Source organism: Ctenopharyngodon idella, chromosome 24 (assembly GCF_019924925.1).
Source record: "Ctenopharyngodon idella isolate HZGC_01 chromosome 24, HZGC01, whole genome shotgun sequence".
NCBI lineage: Eukaryota > Metazoa > Chordata > Actinopteri > Cypriniformes > Xenocyprididae > Ctenopharyngodon > Ctenopharyngodon idella.
The window spans coordinates 15,334,687-15,360,520 of record NC_067243.1 but is presented as its reverse complement, the minus strand read 5'-3'; the positions used below and the strand labels follow the sequence as shown (position 1 = coordinate 15,360,520).

General features: G+C 35.7%; 3 protein-coding genes across 5 annotated transcripts in view; all 3 read left to right on the top strand.

Annotated features, from left to right (window-relative positions):
- Nucleotides 1–2,457: 2,457 nt before the first annotated feature.
- Nucleotides 2,458–4,893, top strand: LOC127507730 (troponin I, slow skeletal muscle-like; the record flags this gene model as incomplete). Its single annotated transcript, XM_051885025.1, has 5 exons — nt 2,458–2,553; nt 2,686–2,817; nt 2,892–2,981; nt 3,081–3,254; nt 4,426–4,893. Coding segments are annotated over 5 exons (582 nt in total), but the record flags the coding sequence as incomplete, so codon positions are not given.
- A 283-nt stretch (nt 4,894–5,176) lies between these two features.
- bpgm (2,3-bisphosphoglycerate mutase) lies at nt 5,177–9,992 on the top strand. Its single transcript, XM_051884759.1, has 3 exons — nt 5,177–5,298; nt 5,941–6,563; nt 7,954–9,992. The coding sequence occupies exons 2-3, from the start codon at nt 5,963–5,965 to the stop codon at nt 8,130–8,132; spliced, it is 780 nt and encodes a 259-aa protein (XP_051740719.1). The 5' UTR covers nt 5,177–5,298; nt 5,941–5,962; the 3' UTR covers nt 8,133–9,992.
- Nucleotides 9,993–12,688: 2,696 nt separating this feature from the next.
- The window catches only part of cald1b (caldesmon 1b), a 36,642-nt gene continuing 23,496 nt past the window's right edge, over nt 12,689–25,834 (top strand). For 2 of the 3 annotated variants that reach the window (XM_051883177.1, XM_051883175.1), the window contains exon 1: nt 12,689–12,805. The gene's annotated coding sequence lies outside the window, so the exon portion shown is untranslated. Of the gene's footprint in view, nt 12,806–13,156; nt 13,359–25,834 lie in introns of those variants that run through there. The other variant, XM_051883176.1, reaches the window with a different exon arrangement.

Sequence of the window (25,834 nt, the reverse complement as noted above, 5' to 3'; positions counted from 1 at the left end):
CTTTAAATATATGACAAGTTGGTTAGATAGAAAATAGAGCCAACAAGAAATTAAAAACATTAGTGTCTGAGCAAAATCTCTTGCAGGTGGCAGCAGATCACTGACTTTTTTAAATTAAAAGATTTCTACGCATTTTCTCATATTTAATAAGCTGCAGTTCTTCTTTTGACCTATTGATGGCAGCCTGCAACAACATATCAAGAAGAAGAAAAACCCAGCATGTCAGTCTATTATATTCAAGGTCCCTTATTGATGGTTGTGAAAATATCTGTGATTTCAGATCTGAATTATTTATAGGATTTAAGAAAATATTAAAATATCATGTAATATCCCTACATAAAATGTCTTCACAAATTGTTTAAATGTCCTTTTCAAATAGGATATGATATAGGCATATCATTGTGGCAGTCATATTGTTTTCTCCCAAGATATATAGTACAAACTGTATGACTAATCAACAACAACTCCAAAAAGATCAATGGTACATTAAATTGGATAAGACCAGTTTTGGGGAAAGTTACTTTTAAAAGTAACATTGTAGTAGCATTAAGTAGCATTAATTTTTCTCACCTGGGCTGGGCTTGCTTGTTTGTTTTTTAATATAAAAAAGTTGGCAAATGGCTGTTTCACACCAAAAAAGCCTCAGGCTGAAGGAAATGCAAATTCACGCCTGTACAGTAGAGGACGCAGCTCAAACAAACATTACAGCTGTGTTGCCATTCTGGATTGCCAAAGAATAGTATGCAGGAGAAGAAAGTTAAAGGATTAGTTCACTTTCAAATGAAAATTAGCCCAAGCTTTACTCACCCTCGAGCCATCCTAGGTGTATATGACTTTCTTCTTTCTAATGAACACAATCGGAGATATTTTAATAAATATCCTGATGCATCCGAGCTTTATAATGGCAGTGAGCGAAACCAACGAGTAAGAAGCTCAAGAAAGTGCATCCATCCATCATAAACATACTCCACACGACTCCTTCTGAAGCGACGCGTTTGTGCAAAGAAAAATATATATGTTTAACAAGTTATAAAGTAAAATATCTAGCTTCCACCAGACCGCCTTCCATATTCAACATACAAAGAAAGTGTAAAACTCTCACAGTTCAAAAAGCTTACGCTACGTCCTACATCTTCCCTATTCAACTTACGGAAAAAGTGTAACTGACGCGACGCCAGTTTACACTTTCTTCAATATGGAAGACTTTCTGGCGGGAGCTAGATATTTTACTTAATAACTTGTTAAATATGGATATTTTTTTACACAAACGCATCGCTATGCTTCAGAAGGCCTTTATTAACCCCCCAGAGCCATGTGGAGTATGTTTATGATGGATGGATGTGGATGAAAGCACTTTTGTTAATCCTCGCTCACTGCCATTATAAAGGTCGGATGCGTCAGGATATTTATTAATATAACTCTGATTGTGTTCATCAGAAAGAAGAAAGTCATATACACCTATGATGGCTTGAGGGTGAGTAAAGCTTGTGCTAATTTTCATTTGAAAGTGAACTAATCTTTAAACACTCTTACTTCAGCAATAAAAACAATAAAAAGAAACACAAATGTGTTTATCTTATTAGTATGGTTGAATTGGATCATTGAAGGCCAGCAGCAAAGACATTAGTTACTTATTGCTCAACAACTCAGCATGGGATAAATGAGAAAACAAAGTAACTTATTTGAAAAAGTTACTTGAAAAAAGTAATCTGATTACGTAACTCGCATTACCCTTGACACTGGATAAAACAAAGCCTACGGCTGTACGCATATAGTCTCATTAATACAGGAGTATTGTTGTGCTCACCCTTAGTCTAGAGAACATAAAGTGCATTTCAGCACCAGCTGCTCTGTCACACTAAATCCTGGGATGCAAAGCATTTGACAATGATAATGGTGCGGACAGTGGTCTATTTTAGTGAGCCTCTTACGAGTGCATCAGAATCTATAAATCTGCAGAGTTTCTTCTTTGTGGCCAAAACTAAGTCATACTTCCATCATCTTAGAGGTAAGGACCTTCAGGTTATAACAACTGCTAGTTATTCATGCGTATTAGATAGATATAGTAGTTTTAGATTTCTTAGCTTCTTACTCATATTGACATCAGAATTTTAAAACATTTTTACAGTAAATGACTGTATGGCTAGACAAACATTTTGCGTTTCCTTGTTTTTAGGATGTCTATTTTAATATTGTTTTAGATTTTTTTCTTATACTACACCTGCACACAAGTTGTTTTTTAACAAACTTTTTATTTTTTATTTGTAAGCCTCTAGGAAAAAACAAAGGCGCAAACATGTCTGAAGCTATGTAAGTATTTTAGTATTATAGAAATAATAAATGATTAAATATATGATAGAAATTATAAATATATATGTATTTTCATTCCTGGCTCTATCTGTGTCAGTCCGGTGAGTTTTTAAAAGCTGTATTTAATTGCAGTATTATTATATAACATTGCAGCTGGCAGGGTCACATTGTTGTATATTTCATATCGGCTCTCTTCTTCAGAGAAAGCCCAAGATTTCAGCATCTCGGCGGTTATTTTTAAAGGTTAGTATCTTTTTGTTGCATTCCTGAAATATCAGTATCTTGAATCATTTTATGTATGAATGTGTTTTAAAGCAACTACCATGATGTACATATAAATATATGGGTATGCATCCTTATTTTAATGCATTGCAGACCAGAATACTGAAGAAGGCCGGCATACTGCTGGCAGAGGAGAAGGAACAGAAAAAGATTGACCGAGAACAAACTCTCAGTGAGAGAGCTCCTCCTCTCAAACTGCCTGGACTGTCCGTACAGGACTTACAGGTTACTATTCTTTGGTCTTCTGTCATAATTCTTTTGACAGTGTTCTTTCTTACATGCCGGTTCTCTGCTTACAGAATCTGTGCAAAGACCTTCATCAAAAAATTGATGTTGTTGATGAGGAACGATATGACATTCAAGCGAAAGTTTCCAAAAGTGAAACGGAGGTATATTTTGTTGCTTTAAAACTGCATTAAAAATGCCTAAACGTAAAAGCATTAATTGATGCATTCGTTTACTAGCCATAATTTATGCTTTTGGTGTAGATAGCAGAATTAAGCCACAAAATCTTTGAGCTGAAGGGCAAAATGAAGAGACCTCCCCTGAAGAGAGTGAGGGTGTCTGCTGAAGCCATGCTGGGGGCTCTGCTAGGTTCCAGACACAAGGAATCCATCGACTTTAAAGCTAACCTCAAGACTGTCAAGAAGGAGGAGGAAAAGGTAATAATCAACACATCTTATATCAATATAATACTTGGACCTTATGGATTTAGTGCTTTATTTATTTTTTATGTATTATGAAATTATGCAAATCTCATTAAATAACATAGTAAGATTTTTTGTTTGTTTATTCAGTTAATGATATTAAATAATTAATTTAAAATTTTTATTTGAATAAAATTTGCTTGTATTATTTTCTTTTATTTATTATTTTATTATTTATTCTGTATTAAAGGGTTAGTTCACCCAAAAATCAAAATTATGTCATTTATTACTTACCCTCATGTCGTTCCACACCCTTAAGACCTTCATTCATCTTCGGAACACAAATTACGATATTTTTGATGAAATCCGTGAGCTTTCTGGCCTCCGATAGTTTGCAACATTATTACCACTTTCAAAGAAAGGTAGTAAAGACATCCTTAAAATAGTCCATGTGACTACAGTGGTTCAACCTTAATGTTATGAAGCAATGAGAATACTTTTTGTGCGCAAAAAACAAACAAAAATACGAAGCCCCCGGATATGACATGCAGGAAAAAAATAGTAGGCTAAATCGTGTGCACGATTTACTACTTTGTTCCCTCGGTTTACTAAAACGTGCGCACGATTTACTATTTCGTTCCCTCGATTTATAAATCATGCATGATTTATAAATCGAGGGAACGAAATAGTAAATCGAGGGAACGAATTAGTAAGTCGTGCGCACTATTTAATTTTTTTTCTTGCATGTCATGTGCAGGGCTTCATACAAAAATAACGACTTTATTCAACAATTTTTTCTTTTCCCTGTCATTCTCCTATGTTTGTTTTTTGCGCACATCGCTTCATAACATTAAGGTTGAACCACTGTAGTCACGTGGACTATTTTAATGATGTCTTTACTACCTTTCTGGGCCTTGAAAGTGGTAATAACGTTGCAGTCTATTGGAGGCTAGAAAGCTCACAGATTTCATCAAAAATATCTTAATTTGTGTTCTGAAGATGAATGAAGGTCTTAAGGGTTTGGAACGACATGAGGGTGATTAGTTAATGACAGAATTTTCATTTTTACTATCCCTTTAACAATGTATTGCATTTTTAATGTGCTCTCTCTAGCTCAAGAAAACATTGTTGTAAATACAAATAATAACAGGTTATCATAATATGCATTTACTTGTAATCCACACAGAAAGAGGAAGTGACCGACTGGCGTAAAAATGTGGATGCCATGTCAGGCATGGAGGGCAGGAAGAAGCTGTTTGCAGGACCAACTTCTTAATGAATTATTTCAAATGAATTATTTCAAATATTAAATCCAAAGTGAAGGCTATTTAAACATACCAAAATTGAACTGCTGTTTAAATGTGGTTTTGTGTTTGTTTTATTGCATTGACAGCTGGATGAACGAAAAACAATTGAATGAGCAAAGAGAAAGAAATTCACAAAGCTGTGCTATTGTTATAACCACAGTTATCAGTTCAAATAGCCTATTGAAACTTTATGTGCTTTATGACACATATAAAACATTTTTTTATGTTAATATATGATTATTATATAATTGCATTTGTCATTATATAATAATGTTTATATTGTAATGAGATGTATATGTGATCAGATGTGTGAATATTGAGGAACAATAAAGCTTTCATTGTTTTGACGGGTAATTCCAGGTTTTCTGACTGGCATTGCTCTTCTGGCTGCAAATACTACTTTCCCGTATGATAAAAGAATATTAAAGAACCATTTGAAATAATGTAACTGGGCCTACCTTATAAATTGGGTGAATAAGGTTGTAATTATATATAATATTTCTCCTTTATTGAACTACGGTTCAATTTAACCTAAAAATATTTTAAACTGACGTTATCAACCTCAAAACAACGACAGTTCCAATTCGCCACTGTCCGCTTAAACACGCCTACTTTTGGAGAATCACGAATATGATTAGCTGAAAGATGTGTCACTCAATCAAACGGTTTCTTCGCGTTTGTAGATGTTGCTGTGAGATAGTTCCTGTTGCAGGACTGCAGCTACTCTGGGCTGGGTGGTTTCTAATCTGACGGTGAGCAATTCAGTTACAATTCAGTCATTTAAATACGCACAGCTTCTTTCATTTTTACCTAGATTTATGATTACTCTAAGCAGATAAGAACGCTTTTGCGTGCACGGTATGATTTCATTACATGACATGCTAGCAGGCTAGTTCAGTTCTGTTATGGTGTTGTCATACAGTAGTTTGACACATCGCTACTGTTTATTTCATTTTCAGTTCACTATTTAGATGCTTCTACATTTTAGCCTGCGAATGCAATGATTTTTTCAATATAAGAGTTGGTCAGAGCATTAATTTAGCATTGACATTTAGTTCATGACCCTTAACCTTTCAGTTCTATTCTCCAGTTAGGTTTATGCAGGCTGACTATATTAAAGGTTGTTATATTTAAAGTTAAATGTTTATTGCATATACATACTGTACTAAATGAGTTGCCCATATTTTATTTATATAGCGCTTTTATAGATTTTTTTTTTTTCAAAGCAGCTTTAAAGAAAACCATGATGTTAATGTTTATAATATCTTAATATATTCGTGCCTTGTAGTCGCATTTAGGACATTCGAGCTGGGCGATGATATTCTTTATATTTTAAACAATCAAGCAGTTGAGATTTGCCATATAGCATATATCTGCATGTGCATCATTTTCAGGCTTCCATACTGCCTCTTCTGGATGTCCAAATACAAACTCTTCCTGCTCCGGCATGGGGAGGGGGCCTGGAACAAGGAGAACCGCTTCTGCAGCTGGGTTGACCAGAAACTGAGCGAGAACGGGGTGGTGGAAGCCCAAGAATGCGGCAGGCTCCTGAAAGAGAAGGGGTATCAATTCGACCAGGTTTTTACCTCCATACTGAGCCGTTCCATCCAGACAGCCTGGTTGGTGCTGGAGGCCATGGGACAAGAGTGGGTCCCAGTCACCAAATCCTGGAGGTTAAACGAACGGCATTACGGTGCCCTGATCGGCCTTAATCGGGCTGAGATGGCGTTGAACCATGGCGAGGAGCAGGTTAAACTGTGGAGGCGTAGCTATGATATCACGCCGCCCCCCATTGATGAGTCACATCCCTATTATGCTGAAATTTACAATGACCGCCGATATAGTACGTGTGACGTCCCGAAAGAGGAACTGCCCAAAACAGAAAGTCTGAAGGAAGTGTTGGACAGACTTCTTCCTTACTGGAATGATGTCATTGTACCGGTGATCAAAAGTGGCCAAACAGTCCTCATCTCTGCACATGGCAACAGCTGCAGGGCTTTGCTTAAACATTTGGAAGGTGAAACATATATATTGTTTTCAATGTGCTGTTTTGATCAGTTTTTATACCAGCAGGAGCATGAAAAAAATGAAAATTCTGTTGCCATTTACTCACCTTCATGTTGTTCTCATACTTTCTCTCTTCTGTGCAACAAGAAAATATTTTGTCCATACAGTGAAAGTCAGTGGCATCCGTTGTTGTTTATTATATGGACAAATACACTTGAAACATTCTTAAAAATATCTTCTTTTGAAAATTATACATTTATAAATTATAATGTCCCTCTAAAGGCCACTGAGTTAGAATTACATGGGCACTATCGAGTAAAACCCTTGACCTTTATCTCTTGGAAGGCGGTGTGGTATCCACTACCAGTGTTGGGGAAAGTTACTCTTAAAAGTAATGAATTACAATATTGCGTTACTCCCTGAAAAGTAACTAATTGCATTGCTTAGTTACTTTTTATGTAAAGTAATACATTACTTTTGCGTTACTTTTTCTCATCTGGGCTGTTTGTTTGTTTGTTTTTATAACAAGAAAAAAGTTCTATTTTTGGCAGATGTAAAGGCTCTTTCCAACCAAAAGTGAACTGAATAAGTCTCAAGCTGAAGGAAATGCAAATTCACGCCTGTACAGTAGAGGGCACAGTTCAAACAAACAAGCCTTTCAGCTGTGCTGCCATTCTGGAAAACAGAACTCCCTATTTCTCTCAAATGGAGACAGGAGATCCATCAGTCAATAAATGGGAAAACAAAGTAACTTGCGTTAGTAACTCTAATATTTTGTTGTAAATTTAAAAGTAATGCTTTTTCTTCTTGGACATCATATTCATCAAAGAATCCTGAAAAAAACATATCACGGTTTTCACAAAAAAAGTAGCTCAACTGTTTTCAGAATTAATAATAATAAGAAATGTTTCATATTAGAATGATTTCTGAAGGATCTTGTGACACTGAAGACTGGAGTAACGATGCTGAAAATTCAGCTTTGCCATCATAGAAATAAATTACATTTTAAAATATATTCAAATAGAAAATAGTTATTTTAAATTGTAATAATATTTCACAATTTTACTGTATTTTAATTAAATGCAGCCTTGGTGAGCAGAAGAGACTTCTTTCAAAAACATTATAAAATTTTACCAACACCAAACTTTTGAACGATAAATGTACTATATACATGAAATCCTAAACATAAAAAACAACCAAATACAAGGTAAAAAAGATTGAATTGCTCTTCATCCTGTTTTTTATTTAATACTCTATTACTTTAATAGCTCATTTTTAAATGTTATCAATAATACAGCATAGAAAGTGGACAGTAGTAACAATAAAGTTGGTATTAAAACATAAACCTAAAATACTAATATGCTAATTAATGTACATGCTTTTGCTGTGTTTCTCAACAGATATATCGGAAACAGACATTGTGAATGTAACGCTGCCCACAGGAGTTCCCGTCTTACTGGAGATGAATGAAAACCTTCGACCGGTCAAACCACGTCAGCTCCTGGGCGACCAGGCCAAAATTCAGGCAGCCATCAAAAAGGTGGAGGATCAAGGGAAGGTTAATGGAGGAAATAAATAAGGATTTTCTTCGGGGAAATGTCAGAATCTTCAGATAGGAATTGTTCACATAGAAAAAGATCATTAGTCATTAAGTATGCCCTGAAGCACCTGGTAAAGATAGTGCCAGTACATGGGTGTGTCCGAGGTAGAGTTGTTTAAATAATAGTTTCTGTTTATAGTGATATTTTCAGAGTCTTGAAGAGTTATAGAAGTCAATGTTTTAAATTCAGGCAATGGTTACTGATCCAAAATGCAGACTTGCTGCATATATTTTGTCATAGCAGAAGGTCTGTAGACCAAATAATGAAGTAGGTACTGATATGACATTATTTTAAATGATCATTTAATAATGTGTTATTTTTTGTTTTCAGTGGATTTTAGGCCACAGAAAACCAGTGGTGCCTACCTTTGGGTAAAAATAGCATCCATCAGTTTTCTATTAGAATTTCTTATTAAAGGTCAACACAAGCATTTATCCAATTCTGTATTTAAAAAACAACAACTGTATAGTGTACACTATCATTTATTCAAAAGTTTGGGATTGGTTAGAAAACATTTTTTTAATGTTTTTGAAAGAAGTCTCTTCTGCTCATCAAGGCTGCATTTATTTGAACAAAAATACATTAAAATCAATATATTCTGAAATGTAATTACAACTGCTTACTACTTTAATATAATGTACATTTTCAGCATCATTACTCCAGTCTTCAGTGTCACATGATCCTTCAGAAATCATTCTAATATGCTGATTTCTAATAACATTTCTTCTTATTATCAATGTTGAAAGCAGTTGAGCTGCTTAATATTTTTGTGGAAATTGTGATACAGGATTATTCGATAAATAGAAAGTTCAAAACAAGAACAACATTTACTTGAAATAGTAATATTTTGTAACATTACAGTATGTTGTCACTTTTGATCAATGTAATGCATCCTTGCTGAATAAAATATTAATTTCTTAAAAAAAAAAAAAAAAAAAAAGTCTTACTAAGTTAGTAAGAGGTCTTACTTAGTCTTACTAACCCCAAACTTTTAAATGGTAGTGTATATGGGATAATTCCAAAGGGAATTTAATCATTCAAAGAAAACATAAGTAAATAAATAAATAAAATAATAGTTAAAACAAGCACACATTATTCACTCCACTGTCTGGACTTTCCAAGGCACAGATTATACCTAATGTTATTGGATTCGTATTCATATTCCACAAATCAGGTTTATTAGGTGTAATATTAAAAAAAAAAAAAACATAGATGTCTGAAGGATAATTTTAAGTTATTAAAAATATTTTGTGTTAAATAGCACAGGTAGCATATTTTAGACAGTATTTTAAAAAACAATTATTTAAAAAGGACATTTTGTTTTCAATTAATGTATTTATTACCATAGATATATGTAAAGATATGTGTTAAATTCAGTTTTATCATGCAATGCTAAATGCAGCCCACACTAGCTTTTTTTTTTTTTTTCCTCAACCAACATTAACCAACTCAAATGCAAAGAAAACCAGTCTTACTGGTGAGTAAAACTAAACAGTTGTGGTTTAGGAAGTCTGTGCACTGTAATACCTCTATTTTGTTTTTGTGTATTTAATGTTGCTCAACACTGTACTGTATAAGTAAAGAAATGTTATGTTTGTGTTTTTTGTTATAATATCCATAGTGGCTTTCACTGTTACATGTCTATATGTTCTCTGACTATACTATTATTATTCAACTTGGTACATTGTACTGTAGCCCATCTTATGTAGTTTCACTTTCTTTATCACCACCCAGAAGCACTGGTCTGAAGCTGGGTTTAGCACATCCCTGAAACATTTTCCTTAAAGAGTAATATATAAAAGTAAAGATTACAAATAAAGTGTTTAATGTGTATTGAATGATGTGTGGTAAAAGTAGAAACACCTGAGTTAACCAGGAGGAGGTGCTGCATTGCTACGATGTTTTCTGAGGAGACATTTCTCCAGTGCTACAGATGTTAATCTTAATATAATAGCGGTGGATGGAAAGTTTGTTATTATAGAAAGCACTAATGACATAAGGAAACTGATTTGGGTTATTCAGTAGGATGTAGAACTTGGCAGAGTACATATTCACTAAACCTAATAGCTCACATTTGTCTTGTTGAGCTGGAATGTTCAAAAAGAGGCACTAAAACATGTCCTCTTAGAAGTATATACATTTCAACATGTTATATACTCACGGGAAAACGTGCCACATCCATCTGCTTCCATGCTTATTAAAAAGTAATGTGATTTTCATTGTGTTTATTTGCTGTGCTATGAAGACGTGACTGGACAGCCCGTTTCTGATTACACGTGATGTAAACTACTTATAAGAAAACATTTGTCATGGACTGCGTTCTGAAACATGGATTTGACGGTCCTTACTTTAAGTCTCAAAACAGCACAAAAAGCATCGCGGGAATCCGACTGTAGAAGCTCTGCCAAGGATCCGAGAACTGTTCTGTTTGGATGGAGCCCAGAGAGGCCTGTACACAACGTGGTCTCGTCTTGAGACCCGTTTCTCTTAAAATGTTTAGGTTAAGACTTTGGCATGCGCTGCTAATGCTAATGCCACTGTCTTGGTTGAGCTCAGAACAACTTAATTTCCCTGTGTGGCTGCAAATTAATAGGCTAGATGTACAAGCAGGTAACAGTATGATATTCACGCCTTGCACATTCACACAAAGCATAGACCTTAGTCAAGGTAACGCTTTTTGACAGGAACGAAAACGAGGCTGAGATGAATAGTACAGTGCGTCCAGTGGATTGTTCTTTAACAACATACTTGTTCCGCTAACGAAACGTCTTTCCGTGTTTTCCATGAAACAGTTTTAAAAAATGTGGGTTGTGAAAGTGACATGATCTAGAACCTTTATACAGTTCGTGCCATTGTAAAGACGATAGTGTAGTCAATTCCTCACAGCTTCGTTTTCATCCGCGTTAAATTCAAAATGGCGTCTAACCTGGCTATAGCTAAATGCTATTTCCACCAAAATATCAGAATTACGATAGTTATTGTCAGTGGTAACTTAGTATTTAACCTTTATTAAGATTAAAAAAAACGTTTAGACCTGATTTAAGTTATATATATATATATATATACAGTTGCAAGAAAAAGTATGAACCACTTGCAGAATCTGTGAAAATGTGCAAAATTTTAACAAAATAAGAGAGATCATACAAAATGCATGTTATTTTTTATTTAGTACTGTCCTGAGTAAGATATTTTACATAAAAGATGTTTACATATAATCCATAAGACAAAAAATAGCTGTATTTATTAAAATGACCCACTTCATAAGTTCAAACATTCACTGATTCTTCAGAAGGAAACACGATGTATTAAGAGTTGGGGGGTGAAAACTTTTGAACAGGATGAAGATGTCCAAATTTTTCTTATTTCGCTTGAATATAATTTTTTTTCATTTAGTACTGCCCTTCGGAAGCAACAGAAAATACTTGCATGTTTCCCGGAAGACAAATTAAATACAATTTACCTTGATCTTCAAATTCCAAATGTTTTCACCCCCCGTCTATTAATGCATCATGTTTTTTTCTAGAGCATCAGTGAATGTTTGAACCTTTTTTAAAAGTTGTGTTTGAGTCCCTTCAGTTGTCCTCAGTGTGAAAAGACAGATCTCAAAATCATTCAGTCACTGCTGTAAAGGGTTCAAATATGCAAAAAATGCTGGAAATCTGAAGAATCTGCAGGTCCTGGAGATTTTTTTCTGAAGAACAGAGCTCAGTTTAACTGCTCAGGACAAACAAGGGACTCATGAACAGCCATCACAAAACAAAAAAAACCGTCGTAGATCATCCAGGTAACCACACACAGTATTAAGAATTAATGGTTCACATACTTATGAATGGGGGTTATTTTAATAAATTCAGCAATTTTTTTTTTTGTCTTGTGGATAATATGTAAACTTCTTCTTGCAAAATATCTTACTCTGGACAGTACTAAATAAAAAATAACATGCATTTTGTATTATCTCCCTTATTTTGTTAAAATTATTAACATTTTCACAGATTCTGCAAGTGGTTCACATACTTTTTCTTGCAACTGTGTATAAACTATGGGAGTATGGCAGAAGCTGGTTACCATAATAGTATTTTATGACAATATAACAGTCAAATAGTATTTTTTTTCTATCATATATAAATAAATATATGCTAAAATTACCATTGATTTAAACCAACAAAAGTAGTTTTTAAAAACAACAAGCTTCATGGAGTGCAAATAAAATTATACTTACCCACAAAACAAAACAACTTTTAAGATGTTTTGTTTTCCAGTAGGGTCAGTGTAATTTTATTGTAAGTGTAATTTTTCATGCTTTACAGCTTCATGTAATTTAAAAAACTATTTTTGCTGGTTTAATGCAAGATGTTTTGTTATTTTTCAACTATAAGATGCAACAAATAGTGTTAGGGGCTATATATACCAGATAAAAGTGTAATATGACATTGATCTATTAGGCTACTTATGGATGGAGGAAAGCGCAGGAAGACTGCTGCCAAATTCTTTGAAGTGATGAAGCTCAGCAGAGGCGGAGTCTGAACTACTGCACATTTTATAAAATGTGGAGTCAGGACTCGTGTAATTCCTTCAGTGCCCTTTCAGCAGCACAATCACTCTTGAAGACTAAATTGGAAAGTGTGCTGAAACCTTCTCCAGTCCGTTACAGGTAGGTGGTAGAAGCATAGCGCTTCATTTTAGACTTTGAGAATGATTTTCAAATTAAAATAGACATGCTTTTGTTTGCTTTTAATGTATAAAAAGACATGCTTCTGATGCCAACATAATTTATTGGAAATTAAATTTGTTGCATTTGCAAGACTCTGATGGTGGACAAATGAATTGTATGAAAAATGTTCTGTTTTCCCCTGGCACTTGTTCCCTTGTCAAGAACATCTGTGGACTTCCTTTGCTTTTAAATTACCGTCCAAGTTAATTGGGGTCTCCCACAAATTCACTAACTACTAGTTGTTTTTAGCATGAGCTCATCCAGCCTTTGGATCTTTCTAATGAGGTTTTTGTGTGTGTGTGTGTGTGTGTGTGTGTGTGTGTGTGTGTGTGTGTTGCAGTTAATTGCCAACTTTTTTTTTTTTTTTTTAATTAATTTTATTAATAATAATAATAATTATTATTATTTGTTATTTATTATATGTTATTTCCCAGGAAAATAGATACTATTCACACACTGACCAATAGTGAGGCATGTTCTTGCGCTGTATGGGGTAAGTTGTCACAACTGAACCTGCCATTAAGCAGCCTATTATAGGTTTTAAACAGTAAAAAAAAAAAGATGAAAAACAACCAAAATATAAAATGTAACATACAAAAATATAAATTTGTATTTTCATAATTATATTTAAACAATTATTTTAATAATTTTAATAATAATTTTACGCCAAAATATTTATTCTAAAATATTAGAGAGAAGGGGGGAGAGAAGAATGTCTTAGTATTATATCCCAGAATGCAGATCTGGTGACACATGAAGCAGTGTGTGGAATGCACGGCGGCCGTGTGTGTGTTTTGTGCAGCTGAACAGAATCTGGAGGCAATTCAGCACACAGCGATAACGGCCTTGGCACAGGCAGCGGGCAGGATGTTAGGAGTACTGCCCTATGTTTCCGGAGTGGGATGGGATCAGGCTTGGGAATGCTGCTGGCCCTCAGTGCCCAGACTCAGGGGGGAAATCAGAGAGCAAGGGATGCTGGGTCAGCAGGGGCCCATAAAGGATCAGGTAGATTCACTTAGCTCAAAGGAATCATCCAACAACATGAAAGACACATGGATATTCAAACTGGTTGCTTTGGTTGGCAGAAATTCCAGTTTGAATATTCAAAACTAATTAGAACATTTAAAAATCACAGTCACCCATTAAATTTTCTGTCGAAACCTCCTTAGTCCTGACATCGGTTTTGAGTGAACTGGACATGAACCAGACTATGCACTCAAAGTAATCTATAGTTATTTCAGTTGTGTTAGAAGTTGGATTTGGACCTTTAGCACCATTTGTATAGTTAAATATATAACAAGACACAATCCCTTAGACAGCTCATTTAATACACAGTTCATTGCTGCCAGATGTTGAAAAGCAGGTAATCTGAAGACACATTTTCCATAGTGCTGCCTTGAATTATGCAGCAAACATTTTTTGGGATGGAATTGAATATATATATTTATATATATATTGGAGCTGGAGTGTACCACTTAACCAAAGATGATGGACAATTGGCACATGTAGCATTCCCATGGCGTGAGGTCAGAGTAAGACAGAGCTGAACTTTCTTAGGGTAGGTCCATTAAAAATTTGTATGGGGAAGTTTGCAGCTGTTTTGTGTGCGAGGCTGAAATCCCAAATTCCGTTTTGAGGTTTAGTCCTTGAATGTGTTCCATCACAACATACTGTTTATCATACGTTATCCAGGAGTCTAGCTGTGGAAAAGCTTCGACACTAGAGCGCGTGTGTGCCAAGTCAGGTCTTTTCCTTACATGGTATAAGCCACTAGGCATGAGACCATCTCCTTCCTGACTCATGTGGATCTGTCTGGCCATGATCAATGTCTTGTTGCCCAGGAAATTTGGAATGTGTTTGACTGCAGTTAAGGTACCTTTTCGAGCATCTCAGTGTTCAGTAGTCCACCTCCTTTGCGCTCTCAAGACCAATTTGTAAACTCTGACGATTGTACTTGGAACATTTTTGACATAGTTAAAAGTGGGATCATTTTTATCCTTTTTGGGTTGTTTTGCTAAAAAAAGAAATGGAATAAATATTATTGCTCACCATTCTTGGTCATAGTCGGCCACTTGTCCAATAGCGCATTGAAACGTTAAAGCTGATTTAAAGGGTTAGTTCACCCAAAAATAAAAATTCTGTCATTAATTACCTTCGTTCATCTTCAGAACACAAATTAAAATATTTTGATGAAATCCGATGGCTCAGTGAGGCCTGCATTGACAGCAAGATAATTAACACTTTCAGATGCCAAGAAAGCTACTAAAGACATATTTAAAACAGTTCATGTGACTACAGTGGTTCAACCTTAATGTTATGAAGCGATGAGAATACTTTTTGTGTGCCAAAAAAACAAAATAACGACTTTGTGCAACAATATCGTGTATCAAACTGCCAAAGTCACGTGAACCATTGAAATTTCGAAACACTTATGACGTAACGAAGCCTCGTTTACTGAAATCATGTGACTTTGGCAGTTTGATACGTGCTCCGAACCACTGATTCGAAACAAAGATTCATAAAGCTTCGAAGCTTCATGAAGCAGTGTTTTGAAATCGCCCATCACTAGATATTGTTGAATAAAGTTATTATGTTATAAAGTTATTTTGTTTTTTGGTGCACAAAAAGTATTCTTGTGCTTTATAACATTAAGGTTGAACCACTGTAGTCACATGAACTGTTTTAAATATGTCTTTAGTAGCTTTCTGGGCATCTGAAAGTGTTAATGAACTTGCTGTCAATGGAGGCCTCACTGAGCCATCGGATTTTATAAAAAAATATCTTAATTTGTGTTCTAAAGATGAACAAAGGTCTTACGGGTGTGGAACGACATGAGGGTGAGTAATTAATGACAGAATTTTCATTTTTGGGTGAACTAACCCTTTAAGATTTATTTCAATATAGCATGCCAGAAACGATTTTTTTTTGTGGTCATATGTGTACTCAAAAAATAATTAGGCCTAAAATTTGAATTGCATATAAAATTTCCAACCATTTGGATTACAGTTTTATCTTGAACTAACTAATAAACGTAATGTGATGCATATTTGTCAGCCATACATAAATTAAACAGGTAGGATTTCTGTAATAGTACTAATAAATTGAATGTATTTAAATAACACAATAACCAGGTTTATATATTTATCATCAATAAATCCAACTTGTTTTCAGTGTCATACATTTTAACTAACTGAATGTTTCTTGATATACAGCTAGCCATCTTTTAAAGGGGCTATATGTAGATATTCAGAAACCCTTGTCATTGGCGACACCGGTGGCTGTTAAGTGAACTGCAGCCAGCAACTTACTGCTCGCGCTTGTGCACACATAACGTACAAGTATGGATCCCCTAAAGGGACATGGTGATGGAAAAAATATATTTCAATGTTTTCACGTTCGCTCACAAAATTTTTGTGTTGCAAAGTTTCTTGGGGGGAACGCAAACATTTGCAAGAGAACTGACAATAATTTAAAAATGGTGATAAATACATTAAATTTCTTAGCCCCTTTAAACATGTTCATACTTTTTAAATGGAAAATTTTTAGATGTTTTCACAATTAACAGATTTATGGTGTTTCAAAGCAATTTTAATACATTGAAAATATGATTATTAAAACAAAATAAAATACATGCAAATAGTTAATAAACCATGACATAATTTTTTGAGTGCAGAAATCTTACCCGTTTCATTTATGTATGACTGACAAATATGCATTACATTTAGTTTATTACTTTGCTTATATTAAAACTGTGTAATCCAAATGGAAAAGGAAATTTTATATGAAATTCAAATGAATAAATCTTAAATTTTGAGTGTAGGAAGCACAGATTAGATTATAATCAAAAACATTCTTATTTTACTCAGGCAGCTTGAGGGGGTCTGCTGGAATGCATTAAATAGACAGAAGTCTGCAAATGCTTCCTCTTTGCATGCTAGTGAGAGTTTAAGGGAAGGAACTTTAAGAGCCCAAATGCCTGCAATATTTTGAAAGAATGTATAGTAATGCAGTGGTTCAAAGTTTCAACTTCACCTACTTCACCATATGGCCGTAAGTATGTGCACACCAGTCAATTGGGCTTGTTGAGCTTTCTGTTTCAAAATCAGTGGAATTAAAGGGATAGTTCACCCAAAAATGAAAATGATCCCATGATTTACTCACCCTCAAGCCATCCTAGGTATATACGACTTTCTTCTTTCAGACGAACACAATCGGAGATATGCTCAAAAATATCCTGGCTCTCCAAAGATTTATAATGATAGTGAACAGGGGGGTCTGTTTTGAAACCAAAAATAAATGCATCCATCCATCCATCATAAATATAATCCATACCGCTCCAGGGGGTTAATAAAAGCCTTCTGAAACGAAGCGATGGGTTTTTGTAGGAAAAATATCCATATTTAAAACTTTATAATCTAAAATAACTAGTTTCCGCTGGATGACCGTATGAATAATGCACAAGTTGACTTGCATTAAATGAGTAACCCCTGACACGATGATGCAGGATGTAGGAGTAGCTTAGACGCCTCACGATTTAAACAAATAGGGATGGGCAACAAACTTCTTCTCTTATATCGAAATCCTCTGACATTTCTTTTTAAAATTTCTTCCGTGTTCGTCATTACGTCATGCGTCGGGCCAGAGGATACTCTTCTGCCGCATATCGATGTGTACAGCTGAAAGTTGCCGAGTCTGCCGAAAGCTAGTTATTTTACTTTATAAAGTTTTAAATATGGATATGTTTTCTACAAAAACCCATCGCTTCATTTCAGAAGGCCTTTATTAACCCCCTGATGCTGTATGGATTATTTTTTATGATGGATGGATGCAATTATTTTGGGCTTCAAAACACGCCCCCTGTTCACTACCATTATAAATCTTTGTAGAGGCAGGATATTTTTAAATACATCTCCGATTGTGTTAGTCTGAAAGAAAATAGTCATATACACCTAGGATGGCTTGAGGGTGAGTAAATCGTGGGATAATTTTTTGATTTTTGGGTGAACTATTCCTTTAAGTTGGTACTCCTGCTTGCGCTGTAAAAATGAGCAACTGCAAATAGATCATATGTAAGTTTAACTAGCTAAAACTCATCCTGACATCACAAGACAAGTTCCTAAATATTAAGTTATAACTTTCTTGTTATGCTGGTAATTATAGAAATGATTCATGTGAAATCTATTACATCTATGACTATTTCAAGTGGCTAAAAGGTTGTAGCCCTTGGCATAGAACTAGCAAAAGATATATGATGGGGTTATTCTGAAACAGAAGGTTTTCTGTTCTACAAGGGACACAGGTGCAGCTACCCTTAATTCAGGAGGAAATGGGCAGGCCAGAGAGAGTGAGAGAGAGAATGACTAATTTAGATGATCGAGACCCTACAGTTTAGGACAGTTTGTGCTCCAGTGCCCCAGGGGTGCACTAAGTAATGCCATTTCCCCAAATTCTCAATGTTTAACAGCTGGTGTACAGAAATGAGAGGCATCATACAGAGGCAGAAGGGTGACAGAGGGCAAAAATACTGCATGTGACCTATTTAAGACATCAAGAGTCATGACTAATCACTGTTAAGCAGGTGTGTTTGTTGCTTCTGTTCATTTAAAAGGACCAGGATGTCATAGGCATGTATTTCTCAACTTTATGATATTAGCTCATTTAGCTTGTGTAATGCATTACTGCAGCTATTCACACTCATAAAAAAGATCACACAGCGTTGATTTAATTGTCTTGACTGCTCCAGGAGTTTGCTTGATATATTAGTTGGGGAATAAAAGATTACACAAGCTAAATGAGACTAACAAGCTGCAACAGAGTGTCATAATCTTTATTAGTTGAGCTTGATAACGCATGCAACATATAAATTACTGTACACAAAATGCAAGCATGTCTTTGTGCTGGATGTGATATATACACTAGTTATTTATAGATAGTCTTGCACTCTAAACTGAGGCCCCTGTTAGTCTTACAGGATGAGCATCTTTAACCATGTTTGGTTAAGCAATGCCTCACCAGTGAGCAGCAGCTCCATCCTGTTACACGTCATGGCACAAAAGCCTTCATATATTTATCTGGTCTGAGTTTTACGATCCTATGATTCAGCACGCCTCTGGTTGGGGATCCCCCGATCTGTGCATCTGGAGATTGGTGTGATGGAAGTAGAGGAGTGAATGGAGAGAGCGTGATTCACTGCATGACAGTGTACAGCTGCTTCTATTGCTAAGGGCATGTTGTTCTTGATGTGATTTGAGGTTTTGGTGTAATTGCCAGCACTAATGCTAATTACACATCAAAAAGACGGGTTTAAGAATAACATAACATCTCGCTGCCTCCTTTGATGGTGTTGAATAAAATGACAGACATGCCATAAATTAATTCTTTCATCAGCTTTCAGAAGTTGTCTAAATAAGCTGTAGATGAGCAAATTATCTTTTATTGTGGTTTATTGTTTAACTTCAGTGGGTGCGGCGGCAGGAAGAGTGAGTGGGAAATGATTCAAGACTTAAACCCATGTCACCCATACGAGCACCACAGCTCAACATATTGGAGCATATATAACCAACACAAGCTAGGCTTTATATAATGAATAAGAGGTATTGTACAGCAAAAAATAAATAAATAAAATAAATAAAAGTGTCAACCTAATGGGAAAAAAAGTCCAGTTAATACTGTATTATTTTTATTTTTCACAGTATCAGTATTTCTTTACGTGAAAATATATAGCTGCCTTCTATATTATTACATATGTTGAAGTCTGTGGTATCAATTTTTTATTTTTTTTTTAAAGCCTGCATTATCCAACTTAAAGGGTTAGTTCACCCAAAAATAAAAATAATGTAATTTATTACTCACCCTCATGCCGTTTTACACCCGTAAGACCTTCGTTAATCTTCGGAACACAAATTAAGATATTTTTGTTGAAATCCAATGGCTCAGTGAGGCCTCCATAGCCAGCAATGACATTTCCTCTCTCAAGATCCATTAATGTACTAAAAACATATTTAAATCAGTTCATGTGAGTACAGTGGTTCAATATTAATATTATAAAGCGACAAGAATATTTTTGGTGCGCCAAAAAAACCAAAATAACAACTTATATAGTGATGGCTGATTTCAAAACACTGCTTCAGGAAGATTCGGAGCGTTATGAATCAGCTTGTCGAATCATGATTCGGATCGCGTGTCAAACCGCCAAACTGCTGAAATCACGTGACTTTGGCGCTCCGAACCGCTGATTCGACACGCTGATTCATAACGCTCTGAGGCTTCCTGAAGCAGTGTTTTGAAATCGGCCATCACTAAATAAGTCGTTATTGGCGCACCAAAAATATTCTCGTCGCTTTATAATATTAATATTGAACCACTGTACTCACATGAACTGATTTAAATATGTTTTTAGTACATTAATGGATCTTGAGAGAGGAAATGTCATTGCTGGCTATGTAGGCCTCACTGAGCCATTGGATTTAAACAAAAATATCTCAATTTGTGTTCTGAAGATTAACGAAGGTCTTACTGGCGTGGAACGGCACGAGGGGGAGTAATAAATGACAGAATTTTTGGGTGAACTAACCCTTTAAAGGCACAATATGTCAATTTTCAAATGCGTATCTTGATGACGCCTTGATTTCTCGGAATTGTAGTCTTAACGTCTACAGCCGGTGGAAAAGAATCAGGATGGGACTCGGGCAGAAATCATGTTCATAGATGAGATTATTAACGTTACTGTAATATGAAGCAGAGCAGGACCGAGTGCTGTGTGAGCAGAAACGAAGCCGCTGGGGTGATTGCTAATGCGAGCGCGACACACGTCTCGAGAGCAGCGGGACTTTTATTATGCCGCATTTGCCGCTTCTGCTTCTTCTGGTCATTCGTATGTGGAATAAAGCAGCGCTGTTTTATCATATTAGATACATTTGTGTGTTGAAAGTTGTTATAGTGTTACTCTGCGTTCGCTCGGCGGCTACTATGAGACACTTGTTGCACATTATAGTAAGCTAGATCGATTTTAAGCGTGGTAAAACATGGTACTCGCTGTAAATCAAGAAAACGAGATTTAAATAATAAGACTTACTGTGTTAAGCTATATAACATGTTTAGTTTTCTGTCGATGAATGTATCCAAACAGTTGCTCACCTGTCTAATAAAACACATAATATATTAAAGCGTCTTTGGTGTTTCCATGGTTTCTACAAAATAAAACCGGAAATCAAAGATAACGAGGGTATGATGTCATTGATAGGCGTCACATGGACATGGTCCGTGTCCTGGTTAAAATTGCTTATTTTTCTGGATTTAAACAGTCTTGGAAACATTTGGGATAATGTAAGTACACAAGTCAATAAAATATATAACATTGTTCTAGTGGTTTTTGGATATTTGAATCCAAAAATCTTATATATTGTGCCTTTAAAAAATATTTCACATAATTTCAGTTGAAATTATTTTATTATATGAGAAGAAAGAGACCACAGAGTGATGCAAAAGAGATGAAACTATAGCACAGGTATGTGGTAAATCCTAATGTAATAATCCTTTCTCATGCACTATCAAATGGACTTTCTCATGCAGTATCAAATAAATCAAATGAAAAGCAGGTACTCTATCAGTGACTACAAAATTGTTTTAGCATCTTGAACAGCTCTCGTTGGTTTTGGCTAGGATGTAGATCCCACCCTGATGTGTATTCTGGCTCCACACTTTTGTCCTGTCCGCACATAATAAAGCTTTATAAAAAACCCACAAGACAGCTCGTTATGTCATTGTAAACGGCTTCACCCAGTCTTACCTGGGTGGTTGCTCTGGCTCCTAAATGCTGACTTCCTGACACACAGGCTTCCATTACGGGTTTAGGATACGGTATATAAATCTTTTTAATGCATTTGGACATCATTGTCAGTCTGTACTGTAAAAGTTCTAGTGAGATTCATTTCATAAGCTTTTTTTTTTTTTTTTTTTCATCTGTTTGCGCTTTAGAGCAAAAGCATTATGTTGGTCATAGTAGAGTCTTTACTGCATTCAAACTGAGAATGAAAGAATGAAAACCATGAAGAGGGCAAATTGCCCAGGACCTGGAATCAGTCACAGATGTGTAAATTAGAATATGTTCTACATCTCTGTCATGTGGAAATGATTTGTGGACTCAACGATACCTTGTGGTAGGAAGACTGGACAGTGAAAGGGAGTCTGGGAAATGTGGAACATGCCGACTGTACCCAAAAGCGGTCTGTAACTTCTGTAGGTTTCTGTAACTTCACCGGTTTTCAACCCGCTTACAATGTTGGTAGTATATGTAAATAAACAATTTTTAGTCTTTCTCTGTGTTAACTGGACTGAGAAATTAATGTATATTTTACAGACTTTTGACAGCTCCAGGGCTTTGGTGAAAACTACAGATTATACTTTATAGATATACTTTTTAATACTTTACTGCATTTTTGTATCCCCACCCACGAACAGCTGGATCGACAGAGGGTTATTAACAACAGTTTTGGTAGGGTAGGTTTATGACTGAAATTTGTATCATACTTTGTCTACAATTTAAACAGCATTATGGTAACCAAGTAGGCGAAGTTGTCCACATACTGAAAAAAATTGGTCTAATTGCATTTTTTCAACTTCGGCGACTTGGTTGACATAACTTCTTTTGTTCTACGCACCTGCAAACTGTCTGGCTCTTCTTTTTTGAGTGCATACAATTATTTTTTGCTGAATGGCATTATGGTAAAATGGAACACTGGCAACATTTGACAGCATTTTGTTTCGGGGGGTTTGGCAGAAATGACAGAATGGCAGATTCTTTCATTTTTCCCGCATAAAACACTGTGTTCATTGTCATCCCATTTTTCAGATTTTCCACCATAGCTTTGTAGCCTTTAGCCACTGCTAACAATTGGCTGGATCCTTTACTGGAAAGCGAAAGTAACTCACTCCCGCTAAAAGTTTACTCATTGAATTCTGGCACCCGAGAACAATACAAGTTGACACTATTATAACTAAAAGTTTGCTAAGAAGTATTTCCTACTAAAGCAAGAAAATGTATTCATAGTAGACTGGTGGGAGTGGCCTTGGACGGCAGTATGCCCAGTGCATTATGGATGTTGAAGTTTTTTCCTACCTATTTAACAAAAGGGAAGACAACAGCCTTTTATTTTTATATATATATATATATATATATATATATATATATATATATATATATATATATATGTATAAAATTAAAAAAATTTGTTCAGATTTTGTTTGATGTAATGAAAGAAAGCTAATATTAAAAGTTATTATTTGGTAAACTAAAAAAATATAATATTAATTTAATATTAATACATTTTAAATGTATATATATTATAATATTAATAAATTATTAATATATATTCACTCACATTTTTATGCTGGTTATTTAAATTGTACTTACATTGACCACACTTTTCATAATGAAAGATTACAGGGCCTTTTCTACCAAGGTTTATATGGACCAATTCTTGTCCACTAGTTCCTTTACTAGACAATTGCACAAATTTCATTTGTAAAACTGACAAAAGTGTTGAAAATTGCCTTTTGGTTGCATTTGATGAATGCAGTGAAAAGTGTTCAATTGAAATTCGATCAATTCACTAATTTGCCACTGGGGTCACCAAAACCAAAAGTTATTCAAAAAGCCCAATGCAAATATAGGAAATTGCATACATATTGTCTTACGCGTAGGTGCAATACATCAACCCAGTGGTCAAAGCACATCAGCCTTCTGTTGACAGATGTGACGGGTTGTAGGCAGGGGTTAAGAGGGTTCAGGAAAGCCGTATGCGTCTATCACCCAGAGAGCCCTCACATGAGGTCACTATTATAGGACTTTTTCAGTTTATGCACATATGGAGACTCTTTGGACTGGTGCAAAATCCTTGTTCCTCTGCCTCTGGAGGAGAGCCAAACCAAACATGCCTGCAGCTCCGGTGGAAGCAGCCGTCCAACAAGTCCACTCACCTCTAGCCTGCTGGGCGGTTTCTGTCTGGCCCAGCACTCCACACATGTGATATGGAGAGAAGAACACAGAACAGGCTTTGTGACACCACCAACCTAATTGTTCCCACATCGATGTAAAGATATTATAATATTAAATGGAGGTTGGTGTCTTACAGAGAGACGACTATAAAATCTATCGAGCAAGTTCCCCGTCACGGATGTTGAAGTGCTCTCTGACCAACCTGAACCCCACTGTATTAAAATTCAAAGGCTTCAATACTATGGAGTGAGTGAGACCTTAAAAATAAAATGAAGGAATAAGTTATCAATTTTAATTCATGTTTTAAAATGCAATTAAATCATTTTATAACAATAAAAATCACACGCTAGTTGGGCGCTGTCCCAAATGGCACCCTAAACACTCATGGTGTTCCTTCGAGTCCGCACTTTCCTGACGTAACGGCGCTTTGACTGTCAGGAAGAAGTCTGTTGCAGAGCCCGTTTCAGTGCGGGCTTGGCAAAAGTGTGCATTGAGGGTGCATGTCGACTGCAAAGGGGGCGCTCACGAGCACCCTTCTGAAACCTAAAATGACAAATGGGACACCCTACGGTCTTATGGACGTAACAGACATGCGCACACAGTAGTTATTGTAAGTCCACAAGACAGAAAGTGGGCCTTCATATGCGCTTTCGGTCTTGTGGACTTGGGGGCATGAAAATGCAAACATTTAAAAATGGGTTTCAAAGTGCAAGTTTTTGAAAACGATACCGTTATTGTCTCCGTGCAAACTACAAAACGCAAATTTGCGAAAACGGTGACATCATGTGCATGCGTATTACGTGTTCAGTCTATAGGTGCGCAGTGTTTCTTTACAAAGAGACATCGCCAACTACTGGCCTGGCATGAATAATACAGTATTTTTAGTCATTTTCGCGGATCCGTGTAAACGGAGATCGTTTTGACAACGTTGTCATCTGTACGTGAAAAAAGCAAAGGAAAAACATTTTTTTGTTTTCAGTACATCGTTGTCGAGCAATCATACACTAAAATTTGTTGTGGAAAAATACTTTGTATTAAAAATCTTTATATTAATCGACTTTCTTTTAATGCAATGTGAATGACAGTACATGGTCTCTCTTTACATTATGCACAGTTTAGCATTATGTGAATAATTTACAACAAAACAAAGGAAAACATAATGCCTTTTTTGTCTTGCATGACATAACTTGAAAAGCTCAGTGTTGATTCTTTTTCGACAAAAATTTTAGCCAATGCCAAGACAATCCAACAACGTGTGTTCTGTTTATGTGTGCACATGTACACAGACATATATCTGTCTAGACCATTAACTGCACAACAAGCCATATTATTTGATAATTGTATGAAATAATCCCGAAAAAAGTACAAACACGGTAGAGATGCCAAGTTCAGCGTGTGAAATTAGCTGAGGTGACAGACAGCAGACAAACGGCTAGTGGTGATCAGTGGCAATCCACCTGCCGGTCAAGTTGCCACGCCCTTAATTATGCAGAACTTTAAGGCTTAATATAATTTAAACAGATGAGTTCACCCCCCTCACTGTTGTCATGAAGGGCAAAATTAGCTGTATAGACCAAAACCACAATTTGTACCAGGCTGTAAACATGTTTTTTTTTCTGCTGTAAAGTTGGGCATTTTAACATGGGGCTCAATGAGATTCTGCTCTCTTTTGGAGCCTGTCCATAGCGGCCAGTCGATGAATTGCAGTTTAAGTCACTTCCGTAATGTATTAGCTTCAAGATAAACTGGGGGAGGTTGCCGCTTGGAAGGTATGCGTGGCAGCCTAGATATGCACCTCTAATTTTCGTAAATTCTGTTTGGAGCTGCTAGTTGTGATAAAACACTGAATTAGCAAGTTATCATATATTTAATACCAACAATGAACTGTTTTTTTGTTTATACTGGTGAAGGCATTTGGGTCTTGGCAGATTGCTGTTCAGGAAACCCTTCATGCACAATATGATTTTTGGCTT

What these genes read in the sequence shown, in the direction of transcription:
- bpgm (XM_051884759.1), top strand. Translation starts at nt 5,963, where the DNA reads ATGTCCAAATACAAACTCTTCCTGCTCCGGCATGGGGAGGGGGCCTGG. An exon ending in TTTGCTTAAACATTTGGAAG is followed by an intron (nt 6,564 to 7,953) that starts GTGAAACATATA and finishes GTTTCTCAACAG; the next exon opens with ATATATCGGAAACAGACATT.